We start from the raw sequence: 16,375 nt of genomic DNA, 5'->3' as shown, positions 1-16,375 counted from the left end.
GGTATATCGAGAGGTTGCAACAATGGAAAATTGTACTGAAATGCAGGAGGATCTGCAGCGAATTGACGCATGGTGCACGGAATGGCAATTGAATCTCAATGTAGACAAGTGTAATGTGATGCGAATACATAGAAAGATAGTTCCCTTATCATTTAGCTACAAAATAGCAGGTCAGCAACTGGAAGCAGTTAATTCCATAAATTATCTGGGAGTACGCATTAGGAGTGATTTAAAATGGAATGATCATATAAAGTTGAGCGTCGGTAAAGCAGATGCCAGACTGAGATTCATTGGAAGAATCCTAAGGAAATGCAATCCGACAACAAAGGAAGTAGGTTACAGTATGCTTGTTCGCCCACTGCTTGAATACTGTTCAGCAGTATGGGATCCACAGCAGATAGGGTTGATAGAAGAGATAGAGAAGATCCAATGGAGAGCAGCGCGCTTCGTTACAGGATCATTTAGTAATCGCGAAAGCGTTACGGAGATGATAGATAAACTCCAATGGAAGACTCTGCAGGAGAGACGCTCAGTAGCTCGGTACGGGCTTTTGTTAAAGTTTCGAGAACATACCTTCACCGAAGAGTCAAGCAGTATATTGCTCCCTCCTACGTATATCTCGCGAAGAGACCATGAGGATAAAATCAGAGAGATTAGAGCCCACACAGAAGCATACCAACAATCCTTCTTTCCAAGTGCAATACGAGACTGGAATAGAAAGGAGAATCGATAGAGGTACTCAGGGTACCCTCCACCACACACCGTCAGGTGGCTTGCGGAGTATGGATGTAGATATAGATGTACATGTAGACCGCCAGTGGCATAACTCACCCCCACATAATGCCACCCCAAAACAGCAGGGAACCTCCACCTTGCTGCACTCACTGGATAGTTTGTCCAAGGTGTTAAGCCAGATCATGTGGCTTCCAAACACATTTTCAACGATTGACTGGTTGAAGACATATTGACACTCATTGGTCAAGAGAACATGATGCCAACCCTGAGCAGTCCATTCAGCAGTTTGTTGGGGGCCCATCTGTACTGCGCTGCATGGTGTCATGGCTGCAAAGATGGACCTTACCATGGATGACGGGAGTGAAGTTGCAATTGAAAAAAAATTTTTTTGAAGGTGCTGAGGAAGGCAGATTGAGGCAGCTGGTACCCTACTCTTCAGTCAGGCTTTCAAACATGAGTGCATTTGCTTTTTTTGTGTTCTGATAAGAGCAATTTTCCATTAGTGTCTTTTCTGACAAAAAGTAATTTATACTTTGTGCTTGCAGCAGATGAGAAATATTAGTTATACAATAAAACTACACACATAAGTGCTCATTTATGCTAAAAAATTCAATAATTGGGTGGAATGAATTTTGTAACAGGTATTCTTTCCACTTGGTCTTGAATTTTGGTGTTTTAAGAGCATGAATTTTGATGTCTCTAGATAGAGCACTGAATATTTTCATGCCTAAGTAACTTACTCCTTGCACAAGGGTAAAGTTTGTCTGATTACTATGTAATACTTGTTTCCTCCTTGTGGCCATGATATGGAATACTGATTTTCAAAAGAGAGCAGTTTTTATTAACCTACAAGGGAGAAGATATACTGAGACGTCATTGTAAAAACCTATAGTTTCCCAGGAAGTGCAAGAATGTCTGGATGAACACTGCTCATAATGCATATACATATATCGACAGGAGGAGAAAAGATTACCTGTAACTCAGAAATACTTAGAAGTCAGATACAGATACAGTAATACATACCATATTTTTCTGAAAAAGAAAAAAAATAGACATAATACAACTACATTTGTAAACTGTACAAACAGCACAGACAGAGTAAGGCATTAAAAAAAATATAATTTGGTCCTGCTTAAGACAAATTAGATAATGTATTGTAATTTGACACTTTGTGCCAGACAAGTAACAAAGATTCGTTATTGAAGACAAAATGTTAAAACAAAAAACATTATTTTGAACTTGATCCTGCTTTAAAGAAATGAGATAATTTGGCTTGTTTCACTTTTCATGCATTGAAGTGTACGCATCACAGTTTGTAAACTTATTAATGAATTCATAGTTTTTCACTACAACTTCTTGCACTGTTGTAATGCCTGCACATATTGATTGCACTTAACATTTCACTCAGTTTAGGTCTTTCGAGCTTCAAGTCATCATCTCCATCTCCACCACTGTCACTTGAAGCTGCTTCACGTTCTTGATCATCACCGTGTTGTCACACGTCAGCAATATCTCCTCATCTTGTAGTTCCATACACTTGGTGAGATTATCATCGAAGTGTACAAAACTGTCAATGTCTGCACCCTCCAGTACAGCTAGCTCATTACCAGACATGACTTCACCATCACCACTATCATCATCATCATCATCAGCAGCAGCACTCTCTTCCAGCTTTACAGCAGCAGTTATTGATTGGGAAGGATGACACAAGCTGCCAGACAGCTGAAATAAATTCTATGGCTTATAATAAGTTAATGGAGAGATTTACATTTCCTGCGTCAGTCTGCACTATCAAAGTTTGAACAAGCATTTTCTTCTACTATGTGCTTTCAAATTTGCCATAATGCCCAAATGAATTGGCTGTAGAACACTGGTACAGTTTGGGGGGAAACATTCCACTCAAAAATTTTCCAAAGCTACTTGGGGTGGATGTCCTCACATCAGTTCATAAGAAGAAGGAGGTTCTTTTTTCTTTTTCATTCTAATGTCCAGTTTATTTAACACAGTTCCATTAAAATCATTGTAATTCAAGAATTTTTATTGCTATCATATTTTGTAGGTCTCATCTTTACAGATTTGAAACACATCAGATTTTAAGATTTTACCATCACACATGGGGAAAGTTCATCAGATCCGTTTGTATTCATGTCAAGAAGGACTGTCATGTGAGTTAACTTTTCTTTCCTCCATGCCCCAAGTCCCCATTTTCAGATAATGTTTTACTTGGAGGCAGACTGTAGAATAGAGCAGTCTCAGCACAGTTGTAGATGTTTTTAAGGTTGATAATCCCTTAAGATACGTGGTAGAACGAGATCAATCCAGTGCTTCACCATGATACCATCCACAGCCTTAAATTTGCCAGAAATTGTTCTTCCTGTGATTCCATGGGGATCTTTAAATCCTTGTAACCATCCTCATCTACATCTACATTTATACTCCGCAAGCCATCTGACGGTGTGTGGCGGAGGGTACCTTGAGTACCTCTATAGTTTCTCCCTTCTATTCCAGTCTCGTATTGTTCGTGGAAAGAAAGATTGTCGGTATGCCTCTGTGTGGGCTCTAATCTCTCTGCTTTTATCCTCATGGTCTCTTTGTGAGATATAAGTAGGCGGGAGCAATATACTGCTTGACTCCTCGGTGAAGAAGATATGTTCTCGAAACTTCCAACAAAAGCCCGTACCAAGCTACTGAGTGTCTCTTTTGCAGAGTCTTCCACTGCAGTCTATGTATCATCTCCGTAATGCTTTCACAAGTACTAAATGATCCTGTAATGAAGAGTGCTGCTCTTCGTTGGATCTTCTCTATCTCTTCTATCAACCCTATCTGGTACGGATCCCACACCAGTGAGCAGTATTCAAGCAGTACGAGAACAAGTGTACTGTAACCTACTTGAAATCAGTAGTGATGTCATACTTCTAATTAAATCACTGCCTTTGCTTTCAACATGTTACCATTGATCAGTAGAGCTGCAGCACATTTTTGCTGCAACACGTCAAAAGAGCCTTTGTTTAGTTTTGTGTGGATTAGTATCCACCTCTCATATGTTCTTTACTTTCTAATTCAATGTGTAACTTTTCGTTTTTCTGTTCTTCCTGGCTAATTGAAAGTGACTGAATGACAGAACCACTGTTCAACAATAAATGTCTGCCAGAGACTTTTAATTTCTTGATTTTTACCACAAAAGAAATTCTCATGTTAAAAATGACAGTGCCAGGAGTGTCCTTTTTTCCATGCTGCACACAGTGGTTAACTGTGGCTTTCTTCTTTGTCTCCATGACACTGCCTGCTCACTTTTCTTGCATAATGAAGTGTTTTTGCCAGATCTAGGGAATGGTAGGATCAATGTACACATCCAAGAACATCGCAGAGTCCATTTGCTGCATTTATTGTCCATTACATTTTATATTTATGTCATCTTATACTTTCTGTGTCACACCAAATTGTCCATAACGAGTATCTTTTTACATTCATACAGTGTCTATTATAGCTAAATCAGTTGAGGATGTCATTAAGTACACTGTTATCATAGGTATCCAAGTTTTTTCTCTCCTGTTTTATCTGCCAGAGGAAAAGTATTATATGCAAACAGGCTGAACTTGCTTACCATAGTGGTAGAGGGGGAAGTCATTTATAAATCTGAGGAACACAAGCACCCCAACACTACCCCATGTGGTGCTCCAATGTTGACTGTCATCATTACATTACTGTGTCAACCTCTATTTCCTGTCTGTTGGACAAGACTGCATCCATGTCGCCATTATTCCACTTACGCACATAATTCTGTTTCATTAAGCAGCATTTTATATTTGACACAGTCAAAAGCCTGGCTTCATCTGTCTGAAATTTGTTGTTTTTCAGAACAGCATTACTCAACAATAGGGACAGAAAAAGTGTGATGGATGTAAGATTGCAATTCTATAAAAAACATGTAAACAGCTTATTTTGTTAGGATGATTCATAAAGTGTTTGTAGAAAACAGCTGAATGACTTCAGTGACTGAACAATACAATATACAATGGTATTAAATAAGATTTAAGTAAGAAGCCATTCATCCAAAGCAAGATAATGTTTGTAAAAAGTAACAGAGTTGCACGCAAATAACAATTTTACATGAAAAACACTAATTTGACTAATTATCTCAGAATATATATACATGCACAAACATGTGAACATTTTTGGGATCCTATGATAGGTAACAGATATTGTAATGTTGTTAAGAGGGAACACCAAGTAGTGGACTCCACTACATACACAAATAATTCTCTTAAATGGCTATTGTTCATCCCCAAACAATGGAAAATCCAGGATGGAATAATGACAATATTATGAAAAGGATGGATTGCTACTCACCACAGAATGGTCACAGATAGCCACAACAAAGAGACTGTCAAACATGTATGCTTTCAGCCAAAAAGGACTTCATCCAAATTGTTTTTCCGTTGTGCCTATATGTGACTCAGTGTCTTCACTGTATAGAGAGTGGCAGTCTATTGTTCATCTTCTTGATTCTGTTTAATTCTTGTTTCAGTTTAAGAACTGTGAGCTGTTTCCACAAAATACTAATCATGATCAATTCAATGGCCATTTTATGTTGCAAGACAGCAAACTTAATGAAACTCTGAAAATGTGTTGCTTCTTACGCTGTTTATGGCAAACACATTTACAAAGAATTAGCACTATAGCCATTTGTTTTCAAACTATTTTTACCAACATGAATTTTAAAATAGAACACAAGCATCATGGATCAGAATTGGAAATATAGTGTTAGCAATTACCACCTGTATAGGATGCCACAACATACGCAATTTAATTGAATGTATGAACTGTGGAAAACACTAGACACTATAAAATTGAAACTTTATCACTCAGAATACCTTTAAATTCATACAAAAATGACTCACTGTTTTAGAATAACAAACATGTGAACATTTTTGGGATCCTGTGATAGGTAACATATGTTGCAATGTTGTTGTTAAGAGGGAACACCAAGTAGTGGACTCCATTTGCAGGCATTTTTGTCACTTGTACATGTTTTGAACTAATAGTATCTTCTTTACAATAATTAATTAATGTTCAAGGACTAATATTTCCCTCATTATCTTACAAGCTGGATCTAACTGTAGTAGCTGTTCTGGCAATTACTGCTGCCTTGTTAAGGTAATAGAATGTAGGATTACTTTCAAATTTTATATATATCTTTCACAGTGAATGTCTAAGATTGCAATACCAATCACGAGTACAATAATTCTTAATACATGATGTAGCCATTTAAAAGCTCCTTGATGTGTCAAGCTGTGTATCTGAAAATAATTTTGTTATTTCGTTTTAAAAATGCACAGCATTGTTCACAATAATGGATATTTTTACTGAATTCCCATTCACACATCCAAAAAGCAAGAAAGAATTAAGCTGTAAAACAACAAAAGAGTGAAACGAGTTGATCTGTTTCCTAGTAGGATAACCTCTTGCTACATTGCAGAACTAAAAGATTATATTCTTTAGAATACAGAATAGAGAACATACATTTGTTAAAATTCTATAAATGGTCTAACTCTGAACTATACTTATTCCAGCTACTTTGAAACCAGTTGCTGATATGTGTCTGTTTGCAGGTATTGAATGTGGCTTCCCAGCAGATATAGCCAACGGTCGTTATCAGCTGCTTAACAGAACTGTTACATATTTGAGTCAAGTTGAATATTCTTGTGATGATGGCCACGAAATGATTGGTCGAGCTTTGCTTACATGTGATGTTGATGAACGATGGAATGGACCTCCACCATTCTGCCAAGGTCAGTATTCACTGCATGTGTCATGACTTGAAATGCTGTAACATGAAATAGTATACATTGTTAGCCCAGATAGGAGTGAGAATGTGTATAATTAAAGTGCCATTTCCCAAGGGAGTAGTCCTTGTAGAAAAACTGGACTAAACTGGTTAAGAGGAAGGTTTTTGTTTGAAGATGATCCATGGTCTAACATCCTGAAATAGCTCTGACAGGAGAAAAAAAAGATGCATGAAACTTTCATGCTCCGCCAAAGTTTTGGAGAAGACCTGCATATAACATTTGTAGGATCAAGAAGATCTTTAATTTTTGATTGACTGTGCTTAAGCATAAATTTCCGATTAAATTATGTACCCATTGGTACTATCACATTTAGTAACAGAGGAGCAGAAAGTTGGGTAGATCAGTTGATTTCAAGTAATGCTTAAAAGATTCAGCAGAGGACACACTGTGGATTTCACATGAAAATTGATTAGACATGGTTACAGCAGTACAAACTGAAAGGAAAATACTGCTCTTGCACTTTTTTATGCTTTCAGATGAGGTGCTGCCCATTAAGGTGAAATAGGTTTCTTGTTGTACTTCATGATGACCAGACATTTTAACACAGTTCCTCTGGGTACCAAATATTCATTTGCTGATGACTGGTGGGTGACATACTGATTACCTTAGGTCTTTCTTCTTCGACTCTGAAGTGTACAGGTTGAAAGGAGTCATCACATCCTGCATTATGACAAATTCAAGGGCTGATCAGAAACTAGGGTTACAATCCCATAATTCCTGGAGTTTCATCTGATATGGAGAAATTAGTAGTGTGCTCTAATTCTGATTGAAGCACTTGGCAACTGTGCGGAGCTTCAGCCACCTGTCACTTACAGCACTAGTTGTAGTAAACACAAATGGCAACTCATTTGGAAAACTTGTCTCGTGAAGAATTCTGCTCAGCTATTCAATTTCTATGGACAAAACATGTAACAACTGCTGAAATTTACTGGCAGCTGGTAGAGGTTTATGTAGAGCTATAATGTCTTGTAAGCATGTTGTACAATGGTGTCAAAAGTTTGTGGTTCCTAGAGAAAACGTCACCAACACGGACCACAGTGGCTGACTCAGCCCAGCACCAACATATTTGAACACAGCTTGTGTGAAGGAGCTGATTCAGGACAACAAGAGGATCTCATTATGGAATATGATAGTGAAATTGGGAATGTCATTCAGAAGCATTCATCGCATTGTTCACAATATTCTGCAAAACCAGAAAGTTTGTTCCCTATGGGTTCCACAGAATTTTTCCAACCAACACAAGAGGCTGTAGCACCACACATCAATGTGTTTCATGACACTGCTCCAGAAGTGTAAACCAACATCTTGTGTATGTAGTTTAATAGACAGTAAATGAGCATAGGTGTTCATGCTGGCTATATTTGAAATATATACAACTGAAAACAATGTCTCGGCTCTTGTTCAGCTAAGAACAGTTCACAGTGATTATTGAGTCTTAAATAATCATCCAAACTTCTTTTAGAATGACCTGAATGGCACCCATGATGACAGTTTTTACTAGTCATGATGTAACTGCATGCCTTTATGCAGTACTTCTTTACAGGTGGTATGAGAAAGGCATTGTAATGTGAGGACGTAATGGATGAATCACACTCCTATCTATGTTATAACCAACTGAAACATCCACTACTACCAATAGCTCAGAAACATTCCACCAGCTGTGCCAGAGTAGTTTATGGATTACCAAAGCTCCAGGGTCCACTAGAACCCCAATCATTTTCTGTACTGAAATTGTGCCTGAGTTAGCCTTTCTTTCTACCTATTATCTGCTGTAGTTTTCCAAACAAACGAACCATGCCCAGTAGTTAGAAGAAATTATAGATGAAACCAGTCTACAAGGTAGATAGAACTAATCCCAGAACTATCACCCAATATCCTTGACACCCTTTTGGTGTATAATCTTAGAACATACTGTGAGCTCAAACAGAATAAAATATCTTGAGCCCCAGAGTGATCTCCACCATGCCAACCAGCATGGCTTCTGAAATTAGTGATCATGTGCAAACCAAATCACAATTTTCTCACATGACATACTGTGAGCCATGCATAAATGCAGTATTTTCCTCAGTTTCTAAAAACCATTTCATACAGTACCACACCTATGCTTATTAATAAAAAATACAATCATATTGGACATAAAGTGAAATTTTTGGCTGGACTGAGGATTCTACAGTAGGGAGACTGCAGCATGTTACCTTGGATAAAGAGCCAACAACAAATATAGAAGTAACTTCAGGTGTGCCCCAGAGAAGTGTGTTGGGACCCTTGCTGTTTATGTTGTATATTAATGACCTTGCACACAATATAATTAGTAACCCAGTCTTTTCACAGATGATGTAATTGTCTGTAATTAAGAACTGTCTGAAAAAAGCTGCACAAATGCTCAATAAGATCTTAATAGGATTTCAAATTAGTACAAACACTTGTCAACTGATTTTAAATGTTTAGGACTGTAGAACTCAACAAAATGGGAAAAGATACTATATTATGACAACAGTATCAATGTATCACAATGGAATTGGCCGACTGATGCAAACACCTGGGTGGAGGGATTTGAAATGGAATGATCAGACAGGCTCTCTCATGGAAAAGCAGTTAGACTCATTACAATGTCCACAGAGGCATTTAATAGACATTCTTCCCATATTACACACATAAATGGAAGGGAAAGAAACCCCAATAATCTTTACAATGTGAAGTACCATCTGCCGAGGGTGTCGTAATAGGAAACATGGTAGAACAGAAGTAGTGTGAGAGTGGTATGAGAAATTTTACAACACGGCTTTTGTGAAGGCTTGACAGCATGTCAGTGTCTTGAGCAAATGTGCCTGAGTCCGGAGATATTCACATCACTTTACAATAGTACACATCATGTTGTTGTTGTTGTCTTCAGTCCTGAGACTGGTTTGATGCAGCTCTCCATGCTACTCTATCCTGTGCAAGCTGCTTCATCTCCCAGTGCCTACTGCAACCTACATCCTTCTGAAACTGCTTAGTGTACTCATCTCTCGGTCTCCCTCTACGATTTTTACCCTCCACGCTGCCCTCCAATGCTAAATTTGTGATCCCTTGATGCCTCAAAACATGTCCTACCAACCGATCCCTTCTTCTAGTCAAGTTGTGCCACAAACTTCTCTTCTCCCCAATCCTATTCAATACCTCCTCATTAGTTACGTGATCTATCCACCTTATCTTCAGTATTCTTCTGTAGCACCACATTTCGAAAGCTTCTATTCTCTTCTTGTCCAAACTAGTAATCGTCCATGTTTCACTTCCACAAATGGCTACACTCCAAACAAATACTTTCAGAAACGACTTCCTGATACATAAATCTATATTCGATGTTAACAAATTTCTCTTCTTCAGAAACGCTTTCCTTGCCATTGCCAGTCTACATTTAATATCCTCTCTACTTCAACCATCATCAGTTATTTTACTTCCTAAATAGCAAAACTCCTTTACTACTTTAAGTGTCTCATTTCCTAATCTAATTCCCTCAGCATCACCCGATTTAATTTGACTACATTCCATTATCCTCGTTTTGCTTTTGTTAATGTTCATCTTATATCCTCCTTTCAAGACACTGTCCATTCCGTTCAACTGCTCTTCCAAGTCCTTTGCCGTCTCTGACAGAATTACAATGTCATCGGCGAACCTCAAAGTTTTTACTTCGTCTCCATGAATTTTAATACCTACTCCAAATTTTTCTTTTGTTTCCTTTACTGCTTGCTCAATATACAGATTGAATAACATTGGGGAGAGGCTACAACCCTGTCTCACTCCTTTCCCAACCACTGCTTCCCTTTCATGCCCCTCGACTCTTATTACTGCCATCTGGTTTCTGTACAAATTATAAATAGCCTTTCGCTCCCTGTATTTTACCCCTGCCACCTTTAGAATTTGAAAAAGAGTATTCCAGTCAACATTGTCAAAAGCTTTCTCTAAGTCTACAAATGCTAGAAACGTAGGTTTGCCTTTTCTTAATCTTTCTTCTAAGATAAGTCGTAAGGTCAGTATTGCCTCACGTGTTCCAACATTTCGACGGAATCCAAACTGATCCTCCCCGAGGTCTGCATCTACCAGTTTTTCCATTCGTCTGTAAAGAATTCGCGTTAGTATTTTGCAGCCGTGGCTTATTAAACTGATAGTTCGGTAATTTTCACATCTGTCAGCACCTGCTTTCTTTGGGATTGGAATTATTATATTCTTCTTGAAGTCTGAGGGTATTTCGCCTGTCTCATACATCTTGCTCACCAGCTGGTAGAGTTTTGTCATGACTGGCTCTCCCAAGGCCGTCAGTAGTTCTAATGGAATGTTGTCTACTCCGGGGGCCTTGTTTCGACACAGGTCTTTCAGTGCTCTGTCAAACTCTTCACGCAGTATCGTATCTCCCATTTCGTCTTCATCTACATCCTCTTCTATTTCCATAATATTGTCCTCAAGTACATCGCCCTTGTATAAACCTTCTATATACTCCTTCCACCTTTCTGCCTTCCCTTCTTTGCTTAGAACTGGGCTGCCATCTGAGCTCTTGATATTCATACACGTGGTTCTCTTCTCTCCAAAGGTCTCTTTAATTTTCCTGTAGGCAGTATCTATCTTACCCCTAGTGAGATAAGCTTCTACATCCTTACATTTGTCCTCTAGCCATCCCTGTTTAGCCATTTTGCACTTCCTGTCGATCTCATTTTTGAGACGTTTGTATTCCTTTTTGCCTGCTTCATTTACTGCATTTTTATATTTTCTCCTTTCATCAATTAAAATCAATATTTCTTCTGTTACCCAAGGATTTCTAGCAGCCCTCGTCTTTGTACCTACTTTATCCTCTGCTGCCTTCACTACTACATCCCTCAGAGCTACCCATTCTTCTTCTACTGTATTTCTTTCCCCTATTCCTGTCAATTGTTCCCTAATGCTCTCTCTGAAACTCTGTACAACCTCTGGTTCTTTCAGTTTATCCAGGTCCCATCTTCTTAATTTCTCACATTTTTGCAGTTTCTTCAGTTTTAATCTACAGGTCATAACCAATAGATTGTGGTCAGAGTCCACATCTGCCCCTGGAAATGTCTTACAACTTAAAACCTGGTTCCTAAATCTCTGTCTTACCATTATATAATCTATCTGATACCTTTTAGTATCTCCAGGGTTCTTCCACGTATACAACCTTCTTTCATGATGTTTAAACCAAGTGTTAGCTATGATTAAGTTGTGCTCTGTGCAAAATTCTACTAGATCCATATCAAATTACCATATTAAGATGGTTCAGTGAATTCCAGAGGGATATCTTAAGTCTAACTTAGTCAGGTTCCTCTCAGAGTATGCTGATACAGTAGACCCAACTTCCATGAACCATGGACCTTGCCGTTGGTGGGGAGGCTTGCGTGCCTCAGCAATACAGATAGCCGTACCATAGGTGCAAACACAACGGAAGGGTATTTGTTGAGAGGCCAGACAAACATGTGGTTCCTGAAGAGGGGCAGCAGCCTTTTCAGTAGTTGCAGGGGCAACAGTCTGGATGATTGACTGATCGGACCTTGTAACAATAACCAAAACGGCCTTGCTGTGCTGGTACTGCGAACGGCTGAAAGGCATGCAGCTTTACTGTATGATTAAATGATGATGGCGTCCTCTTGGGTGAAATATTCCGGAGGTAAAATAGTCCCCCATTCGGATCTCCGGGCGGGGACTACTCAAGAGGATGTTGTTATCAGGAGAAAGAAAACTGGCGTTCTACGGATCGGAGCGTGGAATGTCAGATCGCTTAATCGGGCAGGTAGGTTAGAAAATTTAAAAAGAGAAATGGATAGGTTAAAGTTAGATATAGTGGGAATTAGTGAAGTGCGGTGGCAGGAGGAACAAGACTTTTGGTCAGGTGACTACAGGGTTATAAACACAAAATCAAACAGGGGTAATGCAGGAGTAGGTCTAATAATGAATAGGAAAATAGGAATGCGGGTAAGCTACTACAAACAGCATAGTGAACGCATTATTGTGGCCAAGATAGATACGAAGCCCACACCTACTACAGTAGTACAAGTTTATATGACAACTAGCTCTGCAGATGACGGAGAAATTGAAGAAATGTATGATCAAATAAAAGAAATTATTCAGATAGTGAAGGGTGACGAAAATTTAATAGTCATGGGTGACTGGAATTCGGTAGTAGGAAAAGGGAGAGAAGGAAACGTAGTAGGTGAATATGGATTGGGGCAAAGAAATGCAAGAGGAAGCCGCCTGGTAGAATTCTGCACAGAGCACAACTTAATTATAGCTAACATTTGGTTCAAGAATCATAAAAGAAGGCTGTATACATGGAAGAAGCCTGGAGATACTGACAGGTCTCAGATAGATTATATAATGGTAAGACAGAGATTTAGGAACCAGGTTTTAAATTGTAAGACATTTCCAGGGGCAGATGTGGACTCTGACCACAACCTATTGGTTATGACCTGTAGATTAAAACTAAAGAAACTGCAAAAAGGTGGGAATTTAAGGAGATGGGACCTGGATAAACTAAAAGAACCAGAGGTTGTACAGAGTTTCAGGGAGAGCATAAGGGAGCAATTGACAGGAATGGGGGAAAGAAATACAGTAGAAGAAGAATGGGTAGCTTTGGGGGATGAAGTAGTGAAGGCAGCAGAGGATCAAGTAGGTAAAAAGATGGAGGCTAGTAGAAATCCTTGGGTAACAGAAGAAATATTCAATTTAATTGATGAAAGGAGAAAATATAAAAATGCAGTAAATGAAGCAGGCAAAATGGAATACAGACGTCTCAAAAAAGAGATCGACAGCAAGTGCAAAATGGCTAAGCAGGGATGGCTAGAGGACAAATGTAAGGATGTAGAGGCTTATCTCACTAGGGGTAAGATAGATACTGCCTGCACGAAAATTAAAGAGACCTTTGGAGATAAGAGAACCACTTGTATGAATATCAAGAGCTCAGATAGAAACCCAGTTCTAAGCAAAGAAGGGAAAGCAGAAAGGTGGAAGGAGTATATAGAGGGTCTATACAAGGGCGATGTACTTGAGGACAATATTATTGAAATGGAAGAGGATGTAGATGAAGATGAAATGGGAGATACGATACTGCGTGAAGAGTTTGACAGAGCACTGAAAGACCTGAGTTGAAACAAGGCCCCCGGAGTAGACAACGTTCCATTGGAACTACTGACGGCCTTGGGAGAGCCAGTAGTGACAAAACTCTACCATCTGGTGAGCAAGATGTATGAGACAGGCGAAATACCCTCAGACTTCAAGAAGAATATAATAATTCCAATCCCAAAGAAAGCAGGTGTTGACAGATGTGAAAATTACCGAACTATCAGTTTAATAAGTCACAGCTGCAAAGTACTAACGCAAATTCTTTACAGACAGATGGAAAAACTAGTAGAAGCCAACCTCGGGGAAGATCAGTTTGGATTCCGTAGAAATGTTGGAACACGTGAGGCAATACTGACCCTACGACTTATCTTAGAAGCTAGATTAAGGAAGGGCAAACCTATGTTTCTAGCATTTGTAGACATAGAGCAAGCTTTTGACAATGTTGATTGGAATACTCTCTTTCAAATACTGAAGGTGTCAGGGGTAAAATACAGGGAGCGAAAGGCTATTTACAATTTGTACCGAAACCAGATGGCAGTTATAAGAGTCGAGGGACATGAAAGGGAAGCAGTGGTTGGGAAGGGAGTGAGACAGGGTTGCAGTCTCTCCCCGATGTTATTCAATCTGTATATTGAGCAAGCAGTGAAGGAAACAAAAGAAAAATTTGGAGTAGGTATTAAAATCCATGGAGAAGAAGAAAAAATGTTGAGGTTCGCCGATGACATTGTAATTCTGTCAGAGACAGCAAAGGATTTGGAAGAGCAGTTGAACGGAATGGATAGTGTCTTGAAAGGAGGATATAAGATGAACATCAACAAAAGCAAAACGAGGATAATAGAATGTAGTCGAATAAAGTCGGGTGATGCTGAGGGAATTAGATTAGGAAATGAGACAAATAAAGTAGTAAAGGAGTTTTGCTATTTGGGGAGCAAAATAACTGATGATGGTCGAAGTAGAGAGGATATAAAATGTAGACTGGCACTGGCAAGGAAAGCGTTTCTGAAGAAGAGAAATTTGTTAACATTGAATATAGATTTAAGTGTCAGAAAGTCATTTCTGAAAGTATTTGTATGGAGTGTAGCCATGTATGGAAGTGAAACATGGACGATAACTAGTTTGGACAAGAAGAGAATAGAAGCTTTCGAAATGTGGTGCTACAGAAGAATGCTGAAGATTAGATGGGTAGATCGCATAACTAATGAGGAAGTATTGAATAGGATTGGAGAGAAGAGAAGTGTGTAGCACAACTTGACCAGAAGAAGGGATCGGTTGGTAGGACATGTTCTGAGGCATCAAGGGATCACCAATTTGGTATTAGAGGGCAGCGTGGAGGGTAAAAATCGTAGAGGGAGACCAAGAGATGACTACACTAAGCAGATTCAGAAGGATGTAGGTTGCAGTAGGTACTGGGAGATGAAGAAGCTTGCACAAGATAGAGTAGCATGGAGAGCTGCATCAAACCAGTCTCAGGACTGAAGACCACAACAACAACATACAACCACTCACTCGTAGAAAGATCCAAACCAGATTGGAAAGTTGCACAAGTAACACTAACACTGAAGAAAGAAAACAGGACTACCTGCTGAATTACAGACCCATAACACTAATGTTGATTTGTAGTACAATTTTTGAACATATACTATGTTTGAACATTATGAATCACCACGAAGGAAATGATCTATTGACAAACAGCCAACAAAGGTTGGTTGGTTTGGGGGAGGGGACCAAACAGCAGGGTCATCTGTGCTTTCAGATTAGGAAAGGATGGGGAAGAAAATCGGATGTGCCCTTTCACAGGAACCAGCCTGGCATTTGCCTGAAGCTGTTTAGGGAAATCATGGAAAATTGTTTTCTTCACAGCAAGACTTCTTTAATAATGAAAGTTTTTCAAGAAATACTGTTCTTTAGGAGAATATTTGATAACTTCACTAACATTTAATTTCTGGCAATAAAAACAACAGGACAAGGATATCCTGACATGTTGGTTATTGACAAGAAGTGTAAAATTATGACTTCAGAACATGTACATTTGCCATTTATTTCCACTAAGATTTGCTGGAACTTGTCTGCTGTTTTCTCCTATAAGTCTTTGTGAGTCCTCTAATGTGTGCTGTTATTAATGGAAGCAATATAAATAGATAAACTAAGAGAAAGAATATATGGTACCTGTATTTTTAGAAAGCATTACATTTATACTCTTCTAGAGCGCTATCACATATGGCTGCATTGTAAGTTATTGTGTAAGTTACAATGTGCAACAAAACAAAGAAATATCATTAATGAGCTGTTTTTTTTCTTTTTTTTTTTTTTTTGACAGCTATTGAGTGTGAAGAACCACCTTCAATAGAAAATGGACACTACTCTCTCAGCAATAATGCTACCATTGTAGGGACAGTGGTAGAATATCGCTGCTTGTCACAACATTTTAAACTTGTTGGACCCAAGCAGATTCAATGCATGTCCAATGGCCTATATGATCAGCCACCTCCAGTATGCAAAGGTAAAGTCTGATTATATAATAAATCTTATTAAACTTATCAGGATGAGAAAAGATCACACTTTTACACATGTCAATTTATAAAAATGTCAGACAGCTACTAATATGTGACAAACATGAACAGAATCATTTAAGTTATATCCAAAATATCCCTGCCATGACTGCCTGGTGAGCTTTGGGTATCACATCATAC

General features: G+C 38.8%; 1 protein-coding gene across 2 annotated transcripts in view; it reads left to right on the top strand.

The window, feature by feature from the left end:
• The window catches only part of LOC126267256 (uncharacterized), a 250,102-nt gene that overhangs the window by 215,546 nt on the left and 18,181 nt on the right, over positions 1 to 16,375 (top strand). For both annotated transcript variants that reach the window (XM_049972306.1, XM_049972317.1), the window contains exons 8-9: positions 6,348 to 6,527; positions 16,003 to 16,185. In XM_049972306.1, coding sequence (XP_049828263.1) covers positions 6,348 to 6,527; positions 16,003 to 16,185 — 363 coding nt within the window. The remainder of the gene's footprint in view (positions 1 to 6,347; positions 6,528 to 16,002; positions 16,186 to 16,375) is intronic.

Source organism: Schistocerca gregaria, chromosome 1 (genome assembly GCF_023897955.1).
Source record: "Schistocerca gregaria isolate iqSchGreg1 chromosome 1, iqSchGreg1.2, whole genome shotgun sequence".
Lineage (NCBI taxonomy): Eukaryota > Metazoa > Arthropoda > Insecta > Orthoptera > Acrididae > Schistocerca > Schistocerca gregaria.
Note: the sequence above shows the minus strand (reverse complement) of the source record. Positions and strands in the feature narration are given on the sequence as shown.